This window comes from Arabidopsis lyrata, assembly GCF_000004255.2.
Source record: "Arabidopsis lyrata subsp. lyrata unplaced genomic scaffold ARALYscaffold_1, whole genome shotgun sequence".
In the NCBI taxonomy this organism is placed as follows: Eukaryota; Viridiplantae; Streptophyta; class Magnoliopsida; order Brassicales; family Brassicaceae; genus Arabidopsis; species Arabidopsis lyrata.
Window position 1 is genome coordinate 1,393,021 of NW_003302555.1, and position 9,646 is coordinate 1,402,666.

Here is a 9,646-nt window from a genome sequence, read left to right on the forward strand (position 1 = left end):
GACAAGATCATTTAACTATATCATGTTTTTGCTTCAGACTCCAGTTTCTTTTGATTAAAAGATAAAGAGGAGTAATTATATATTTTTATTTATAAAAACTTTTAAGGGACTTTCAAGGAAAAGTTTGTCTATGCGAAAACTATCTTATATATTTTTTTAAAAAAAAAACCATTTGAAACGTAGAGGAAGACAAGAAGACAACTCTCTCTTTACACAAATTGTAATTTCATGCTTTTTTTTTTTTTTCTTTTTTTTTTAATAAAAACATTACAAATCCCCTTATCAAATCACCTTTTTTCTCTCAATGACCATTCGCTGGCCTGAACTCTTTGTAGCCATTCATACCAGACGCAAAACTTGGATTCGAAGAGTCCAAACCAAAGTATGTGTGATGGTAATTAGCTGCTGATGATGTTGCATCTTCCATCCTATTGTTCCTCATTGCTAGCAAAGACAAGTCCATGTTCGCCATTTGCCACTGTGTCGGCATCAATCCATCTGTACCATATGGTCCACGTGCCATGTAATGGAATCCTTCTTCTCCAAAACTCCTGGACCTCCCACCAGACAATAACTCACCTACATCACCCTGGTATGATGAGTACTGCCCGTTGAACACTTGGGGTTGTTGATTGAATATGCTTCCGTTGAACACCATGTTGCTGCACTGTTCGTCTTCCAGCAGATCATTGATGATGTCGAGGTGAGGGAACTCATCCGTCATCAAGCTTTGTGCTTGTTGCTGCGCGATCTGAATGTCCATGTGGTTGAGCGATCTGTTGCTAGTAACGGCCGGTGAGTAAGGGTTGTTGTTCATGCCCATGTTTACAGAATTGGAACTTCTTCCTGTCCACAAGAGCCCATCTTGACTGTAAGGGAAGCTTGACTGATAAGATGATGTCGGTGTTTGCGAGTAAGATGATGATGGCAGTGTGGTTGGGACAACTCCGTGAGAGTTTTGGTGGTGGTTGAAACTAGATGATGAACCAAGAGAGTTACCAACTATGGCATGTTTATAGGAATGAGGAGTGTATGTTTGTTGGTTGTGTAGGGATGGATCACGACCTAGACGACCAGCTGAGCTAACCGAACGAGGAAGGGATGTTGTTGCTTGAACCGAGGAGGAGACGGCAATTGGGGCGGGTTGCATCGCAGGGATTATTGGAGCACTGGAAGGCCTTGATATAGTTGTTGCTGCTGGTTGTTTTGGAGCAGATATTTTTTGCATATCAGCTCTGAGACCAGCAGTTTGCGACTGAGCATCTGAAGAAACCACTACTTGACTTGATGAAGGTGGTCCAGTTGCCAGTACTTTCCTGCTTGGAATAGCGTCTGCGGTTGAAATGCTCTTTTTCTCCGGTTTCTTCTGAGTTAATGGTGATGGATTCTTGGCAACACTTCTGGGAGAAGAAAGTACAGCAGCGCTTTTCTCTTTAGGTCGATCCATGTCGATCGAGTTCACAATGGATTGAGCCACGTCGAGTTCCTGCAAAATGAATTTGAAAAACAGACAGCTGATTGTAAAATTCTGGACCTCTTTTCATGAAGCCAATAATTCAATCAGCGATCTTCTAATTTCACACATTAAAAGCATAAACGACCAACCTTCCCAACAGGACTACGATTTCGAGAACCCTCTGCCTCCTGGACGTGGGAGACAACAACCCAATCAGATTCACCAACGTTGCTTGCCTCGGAAGAATAATTCTGACTCTTTGGGTCTTTCCCAAGTGTTGAAGGTTGATCATCTGTTTCACTCCCTAAACTGTGGGCATCAGATATTGCTTTTACTTGTTGATTCTTTCCTCTGCAAATCACAAGGTCAATCATTAAGGATTCAGAACTGACTAGAAACAAGGGTAGCCAAAAACAAACTTACCTGTTCGGCGACTTCTGGTTTCGGAAATTCAAGGCATTCCCTTGGTAGGACCCATTGGTTACCCCCGACCGGATAGAATCATTAGAACAAGTTGAAGAACTATCATCCATAGTGGACTGACTCTTTCTTTCTGCAATTCCATTGGGTGTGCCTCTTCCTCTACTGCTCCCTCCTGATGATGGAGCATGAATTTCCAATGCGTCAGTATCCCAATGAACAGAACTACTATCCCTATCTTCTAAATCAGGCTGAACAATGTCAGCCGAACCATCCACAGAATCAGATATGTCGGACACATCTCCAAGAGTATCAGGCTTTTCAGCTGAGGAGTGTGCTTTCTCCGTGACAGAATCCTTTTCTTCCTCATCGTTTTGGTTTTCCTCAAGATCCTTTTCATGTGTTGCAAAGCTCACCTTTTCTTCCTTTCTTTTGTCCTTCCCTTTATTTTTATTCCGTTTCTGTTTCGCCTATAAATGTTCAACAACCAAAGAAACTCCCATCAACATCCAACAAGTTGTACAGGACAAGCAGAAGGAGTAGAAAGTATCACACCTGTTTCTTCTTAGATTTCTTCTCTCTCTCGGCTGCTCCTTTTTTGGCCCTCTGTTCGGTTTCTGCCAACCACGCTTCCTCTTCCTCACGAATAAGTTCTTCCTGCCTTTTTAGCGCGATAGCTTCTTGATATGCAACCTCGATTTTACTGCTGCAGTTCTCAAAGATTTTGAAGTATGATACATAAGCACATCAAAGAAGAACACAATGGCATACCGTATAGGAACATATTATGCTTTGTTACCTGAAGATATGGGCAAGAACAAATATCTCCACAGTTCGTCTACCCAACTCAGTTAAACGTTTCTCATCACGCTCGTAGGCTTCCTTGTTGACCTCTTCTCCATCATTGCCATCCTAGATTTGCATCGAAAAACAAAAAACAAAATTTTCAATACAAGTAACTTTCTAGTGAATAATGCCACAAGTCCTCTGAAACGGAATAATGGATGAGACGAACGACAAAATTGAATATAAAAATGACTGAAGATACGATGACAGATAATGGAATTTGAGCCAATATTATTTATATAACCAATGAAGCCGACCTTTGTACGGTTCTGGGGACCTTTCTCCTCTTTTGGAGGCAATGGCTCAAGAGCAGCTCTCTCTAGGAGTAACAGCACATCATCAACTAATACGAACATATCTTTGTCCACGCTTACAATCGGAGCTGGCAATTCCTTGGCATCTAACAGTCTTGGCCTAGCTTTCGTGTTCTTAGTTTGGCCTTCAAGAGCCTTCAACCCACTATACAAGGAATCCATCACCAAAGTGGATGTAACTTCTTTTTCTACGAAAAAGTGTTTTACAACTCCTTTTAGGATTACGTCCATTTTCTCTCTAGACATCCGACGCCTAGAGTTTTGGTCCATCCCTAACCAGAAAACACCGAAGCTGCAACCAAGAAAATATATTTTAGGCTCAACTGTCAGAGAGAACGATATCACAGGAAATATAATAGTAAGGCAACAGTACTATACTAGATTGGTGTAAATCCTGGCCTTCAACAAGTGTGTTGAATTAAAGAAAAATTCCCACATCCTCTTTTAGGGATTTTCCGTCTCAGCATCTCAACCTTGGCTATCAAGACTTGTAAATCAGAGATAGTGGAGAGCCACAGGCACCAAATAAAAGTTTAAACTACAGGAATTTATTTTGGAGTCCAAACGGATGGTGGAAATTGGAAAACAATTTATTCTAACATAGCATGGTTTTCTCAAAAGAAGAGGTAATCACATCTACTTCCTGCTCACTTATCATCAAAAATAGCAATGCACTATGATCCCATCTCTGAAATCTGGAGGAGTTAAAAGGTACAAGATGAAATGTGAAATACCTTGTCCATCTTGCCTTGTCCTCTATCAACCTCCCAAGCTTGCTTCTTCTCTCTTCAACAAAACGTCGGCAATTTTGATCCACATTTGGCAAATACACCCTAATAAGTTCTCTCCTATAACTACAATCAAGGCAGCGAAAAGGTCTGTCCACCCTCTCTCTGCAAGGACCAATTATAGGGATATTATTCACAATGCATAATCACTCAGTGATACCGAAGAAATGAAAGACTATAATCTTATCACATGTATTTAATTGGAGAACATATGAACATGTGGAGCTATAAGCGAATGGCAGCATGTAAAAATGGACGGTGTGGTAAATATTTAACTCATAGCTTTATATAGTGTCAATCCTGCATTACCTGATCACCTGAACTTGAGCCTCAATTGTAAGACAGCCAGAATCATCTATGAACCCGTCCTTTAACTTAGGTAACTCCATAAACTTTTTCCATCCCCAATCATGCTCTTTCTTCCAAAACCGGTGCAGTGTATCTGTAAGAAGTGAGTTCAGTTGTCTGCATATTTAAACGGGGCAAGTAAATTAAGACTCAAAAATTCACCTGAAAACTTCGTTTTCTTTAAATCTTTATTCAACACAGATATAGTAAACTGAGCGAAATGACTCCAGCCTGCCTCCAAGATAGCAAAAGAACCTACATGACCAAGTATCCAGAGAGAGAAAAGGGAGCATGAAGACCAATGAACAAAAATACTAACCTGGAAGAAGTTTATCATAGTTTGCAACACAGAGAAACAAGGAGAGATGATTACAAACATCACATCCTTGTGGATAAATTAAAATATACCTACACATTGAAGACAAATAGAACAAAACACAGCCTCAACAATCACATCCCAATTTTATCAAAAAAAAAAAAAAACACAATCACATCCCAAGTTTTTATTGTGAGACAAGATATAAGGATGAGAAAGATAAACAGATGCCATGTACCATTTGTAGCCGCCAGCTTCAAAATTATCGCTACGATGCTCCCTTTTATTGATTTCTGAAAATTTTGGAATCTTCCAAGTATATTTTCCAAATAACTCAGAGGGTTTAAGGCCTGGGAAAAGATAATAAATTTCACATTAAACAGCTGAAACACACATCAAGAGTATAATAAAGTACAAAATCAAACAAAGAAGGAGAATTTACATAGTAGGATGCTATACAAAACTGAACTCCTCAACACAAACAGATAAAAATCTCTAGCACATTACTAGTATATTTCCACCCCAACAATTATGCATGCATTCTTTTGAATCAAAGATGAAATAATATTAATTCATAGGAGAGAAAAAAAGAACAAGAGATTCTCTGGCTAAAGCATCTCTGGCTTGCAACATTAAGATGAAGTATCTACCCCAGACCATGAACACAAATCTCGTACATAGAAGAAGGGAACTGCAGGGCGTCTGTAGCCAGTTTTTAGATATGATGAAAACTTAGAGAATGGAACGATTTAAAAATGAGAACCAACTGCACGGACTGAATCATCGAGTCACATCTTTGCAAGAACTTGCACTTGTACGTACAAAGTATGAAGAAACTCAGTTTGAAGTTAGCCACATCCAAGTTTTACCCAGTGGGAAACCAAAGAGTAAAAACACCTACCATAATCATCATCCTCATCGATATCCCAGTAGGAGGGCGATGTGGATGGAGTCCCGTTCTCTACTTGACCAGAAGACCGCCACTCAGAGAGTGCTTCTCCTGCTTGACTGTGTTGTCCATTAGAACTCTCCTCTACTGATCGTCCAACAACAGTCTCTGCCATTCCCCAGTATGAATATTTTCGTCAAAGCTCTCTCTCTTTCAACTATCAAAAATTAACGATTGAAGCAAAAAAAATTAGATCATGAATTCTGTAATCCCCACAATTATGTCTACCCAGAAAACAATATGCCAAGTCATGATCTGCCTCTCTCTCAAACTGAAGAAAAGGGTTCAATCCCCAATTCATTTCTAGATTATGAATTCTCATGGCTAAAATCGAAACCCTTTAAAACCCACATCAGATTACTCGATGGGCAATAAACCCTAAATTCCAATCTTCAAAATTAGATTGGTGAAATAAAAAAGGAAAATCAGCCGAAAAATTAGAGGGCGGCGAAACAATAAATCATTTATATCAGCTACAATCTCCAGAGAAACCTCATCAAGACATGGGAAACAAAACAAAGCCCAGATGAAAATCAACGATCGGGAAAAAAATCAAAATCGGTCTGGTATCCAAATTAAAGACTGTAATCGGAACCTAAGCCTCCTCGCAAAATCCGAAGAACAAGGGAGAGAGAGATAGAAGCTTATTCGTTGTAGATCGAAGCGAACCTGAGATGGTGGAAGAAAGAGCAAAGAGAAGCTAATTCGTTGAATGGGTTAATGGCAGCTCTTAAGAGATTCTACAGAGAGACAACAAACCAAAAAAGACGACGGAGGACAAGAAAGAGAGATAAATAGAGAGAGAGAGAGAGACGTCGCACGAAACAACACCTCAATGTTACTCGTTATAAGAAAATTAAACTTATTAATTAGACTTGTCAATATAATTGATTCGTGTTGTCTATTTCACCACTCGTCCGATCGTAAAAAAAAATAGCAGTATTTTTTATGAGTTCATAATTTTTCCGATTTTCATTATCGTATCTGGATATTAATTCAATGTTGATCAATCTAGCTACTTTTTTTTTTTTTTTTTTTGCTTAAACATTCAACGACATCGATGAGACAACAAATAAATAAAAAAGGAACATACTCCGACACATTTTTTTAACTTTGAATTCTGTTATCCCCAAGCAAGTAACAAGTCTGAATCATACCTTTTGCCTACATGATCGGTTAAACCTAGTTAACTTTCAGGTTTTTTACAACCAAACGACAACGTTTTAGTTCTCTCTCTATTAATCTCATCAAAGCCCCTACTGTTTTTACAAATTCTCAGATTCCACCCCTTATCTCTCTTTTGCACTACATTACCCTCCCCACTTCCTCACGCCAATGATCACTTGTAGAAGGAGGTGTTGAGGTTCTAAACGTTTCTCCAGAATATCCACCACCGCCTCGTGACATTATCGATCGCCGGAGTTGAAACCGGAAAACAACCGAGACGCTTTTCACCAAACCTAGACAGTCCTCAACAACCCTAATATTTCCTTGCATATACTGAAACAAGATAATGAGTTAAACCAATTCATTAGCGCATTTACATACAAAACAAAAATGTCCAACCTTTACAATGTTTTCGCAGACGTTGAGACTTGGAATCTCCTCCTCCTCCTCCAGGTTACTACTACTACTACTCTCTTCACCTTCTGCAGCTACCTCGAACCCCAATCTAACTTCAATGTATTCTTTAGAATAGCATTGTCGCCAAACCGCTTCTTGAATATCTTTCCTCTCTGATACTTCTGAGTTTCCGTTTACCGGAAAAACCCAGAAAGTCACATTCCCTTTGATCTTTCGGTTCGTTAAAACCCCTAGCATATGCAAGATCACTTGATATACCTTCCTATCATCGCCTACGACGTAATCAGGCAATGCTCTATAAATTTCAGTTGAGAAACCAAAACCATTTGCCATGCATAAACACCTCGCCACGCAAGCCGACTCCTTCACAACCGAATGCAAACTGAAATAGTGTGTTTCTGCAGCACGGATTGTCCCATTGTTAATATCTCCGGCGTTGTTTACAAGCTGTACAAGTAACTCGCTGGTTCTCCTCATCGCATCAACGATAACAGTCTGGTTCTCGGGTAATTTCCCGTCCTGAAGTATCAAAGGAAGCAACCCTAGAATGGACCGCACAGGACGCCTCATTGCATCGCTCATCATCTGCTCGAACGCAGCCTTCGCTTGATTAGCTCTCAGGGCGTTCTCTCTTGCAACCTGAAGCGCTCGGTTCTGTTCCGCGAGTTTCTCTCTCATAAGCTGGGATTCTTCAAGAATCACAGCGTGCGAGATCGCAACCGCCACTTGATCAGCCACGACCTTAACAATCTCAAGCTCTTGATAAGTCCAACCCTGCGGCTGTCTCAGTGGAAGCACACACACCAAGATTGCATAACACATGTGAATCGCCTCAGGTGTCCCGCCTTTAAAGTTACAAACCCGAAGCATCGGTACTCTTATCCCAACCGTAGGACCTGGCTTACCTCGGCTAGTCACTGAGGCAAGCACAGAACCAGCACTCAACATATTCACCTCTTCGCTTCTCTTAATCCTCACAACATCAGACTCAGTAATAGGTATCGAAAACCCAGCATAACCACTCACGTTCTCATTCTCATTCTCATCATCGATCCTCGGTCTTAACTCGTGCGTAAGATTCATCTCCGTCTTGATCTCATTCGGGATCCAAACCGCACAGTTCTTGAGCCCAAGAGTCTTGGACAACTCCACAAGCGTAGTGTATAGAATGGTGTGTCGATCAAGAGACGTCCTAATCTTGGTAGTGAGCATACGAACATGCAAACTCGTCTCAGTCTGCTTCATAATGATCCCAACCTCACGATCAAGCTCTCTGGTCTTCTTACTCAACATAAACTCACGAACCTTAGCCTTAAGAAGCAATGGTAAGAGAGTGACTAACGAGAGCGCCGTGAGGAAAGAGACGATCCCAGTCAGCATCTTGAAGACAGTGACAGCTGTCATGACCCAAGCCCAGTGAGGCCCGTATGTGAAACCAGCGAGCAAATGGGTCATGCCACAGAGGACAATGAAGGCTATAAACTCGCAGACGACCCAATTGTACGGTGAAGGCACATTGGTGCGGCTCACGAAGTAGAGGAGCTCGATTGGGATCGAGAAATAAGCGATTGCGATAAGAAAGTCGCCGACTTTTTGCGAGTCGAGGATTGTCTCGTAGCTAAAGAGACTGTCTTCGTCGTCGCAGTTGCATATCGATAAGCTACCGTCGTCTTCTGCGGTGGTGGCGACGGAGCCGATTACGAAGAAGAAGAACACTAGCCATTGGACTAACAATGTCTTTAACATCGATTACTGTTTCCTGAGTAAAAAAAGGGTGAGTTTTTGATTCGTAGCCACAACTAAAAGTCGAGATTTTTCAATTCAGTATGCGTTTAATTACCCAGAATTGTTCCATTACCTATGAACATAGGGAAAATCAAAATCAGAAAGATTCAAAATTCAAAACTTGTTCAATGAGAGTAAAGTTTATGTCTTTGAGATTATAAATCCCCAGAAGTTGCACACATATGTAATCGAGAAAATCCAAAATCAAGATGAGAAAAATAGGGACATTTAACATCAATTTTCCATCTCACATTTGAGAAATCCTTTACCTGCAAAGTAGTGATCAGCCCCAGAAAACGTAAAGCTGTAGAAGAAGAAGTCTCAACGATTGTCGAAGTCTTTGAATCTCTCTCACGAAACTCACCGGAATGTAGAGAGAGAGAGAGAGAGAGAGGTTAGGGAAGTTAATATGTGTGAGCAGAGTCTCTCTTTCTCTTTCTCTGTGTCTGCTGCGAGAGAGAGAGAGAGTAAATTTACGTTTTGGTGAGAGAGAGAGAGAGGAATTGGGGGGGGGAGACTGAAGAAGGAAAGAGGGTGGGGCCCAGAAACGGTACATGAAGAGAACATAGACGCTTTTCGTTTGGAACACAACACGAGCACGACATCTTCTTCTTATTGACCTACGTGGACTCTTACCAAATTCAGTTCTTGAGGATTCTTCTTCTTCTTTTTCTAATCTTTCTTTTTCAGGTTTATTAATCACTGTATTATCAAGATTTGATACCTATCCAAAATTTATTCTGGTTTTGGATGACAAATCACAACCTATACAAAAAAATGTAGTATTTTGTTAATGGATTAAAGATATGTAGTATTTTGTTATGTCCAAAATTAGATAAT

General features: G+C 40.5%; 2 protein-coding genes across 7 annotated transcripts; both read right to left on the reverse strand.

Annotated features, from left to right (window-relative positions):
* Positions 1-66: 66 nt before the first annotated feature.
* LOC9328269 (MATH domain-containing protein At5g43560) lies at positions 67-6,333 on the reverse strand. Of its 5 annotated transcripts, none has more exons than XM_021014794.1 (13): positions 6,107-6,333; positions 5,390-5,594; positions 4,727-4,838; positions 4,492-4,580; positions 4,335-4,403; positions 4,134-4,266; positions 3,771-3,929; positions 2,980-3,328; positions 2,676-2,788; positions 2,432-2,579; positions 1,880-2,346; positions 1,606-1,807; positions 67-1,486 (listed from the first exon to the last, which is right to left on the reverse strand). In XM_021014794.1, the coding sequence occupies exons 2-13, from the start codon at positions 5,550-5,552 to the stop codon at positions 302-304; spliced, it is 3,189 nt and encodes a 1,062-aa protein (XP_020870453.1). In that variant the 5' UTR covers positions 5,553-5,594; positions 6,107-6,333; the 3' UTR covers positions 67-301. The 5 variants fall into 5 exon arrangements, with proteins under 5 accessions (XP_020870453.1, XP_020870452.1, XP_020870451.1 ...); XM_021014793.1 differs by having other exon boundaries at positions 2,432-2,582; positions 5,390-5,573; positions 6,132-6,331; XM_021014792.1 differs by having other exon boundaries at positions 2,432-2,582; positions 6,107-6,330.
* A 177-nt stretch (positions 6,334-6,510) lies between these two features.
* LOC9328270 (ethylene response sensor 2) lies at positions 6,511-9,275 on the reverse strand. Of its 2 annotated transcripts, none has more exons than XM_002892162.2 (3): positions 9,076-9,275; positions 7,004-8,773; positions 6,511-6,937 (listed from the first exon to the last, which is right to left on the reverse strand). In XM_002892162.2, the coding sequence occupies exons 2-3, from the start codon at positions 8,765-8,767 to the stop codon at positions 6,743-6,745; spliced, it is 1,959 nt and encodes a 652-aa protein (XP_002892208.1). In that variant the 5' UTR covers positions 8,768-8,773; positions 9,076-9,275; the 3' UTR covers positions 6,511-6,742. The 2 variants fall into 2 exon arrangements, with proteins under 2 accessions (XP_002892208.1, XP_020870456.1); XM_021014797.1 differs by having other exon boundaries at positions 7,004-8,780.
* Positions 9,276-9,646: the final 371 nt, after the last annotated feature.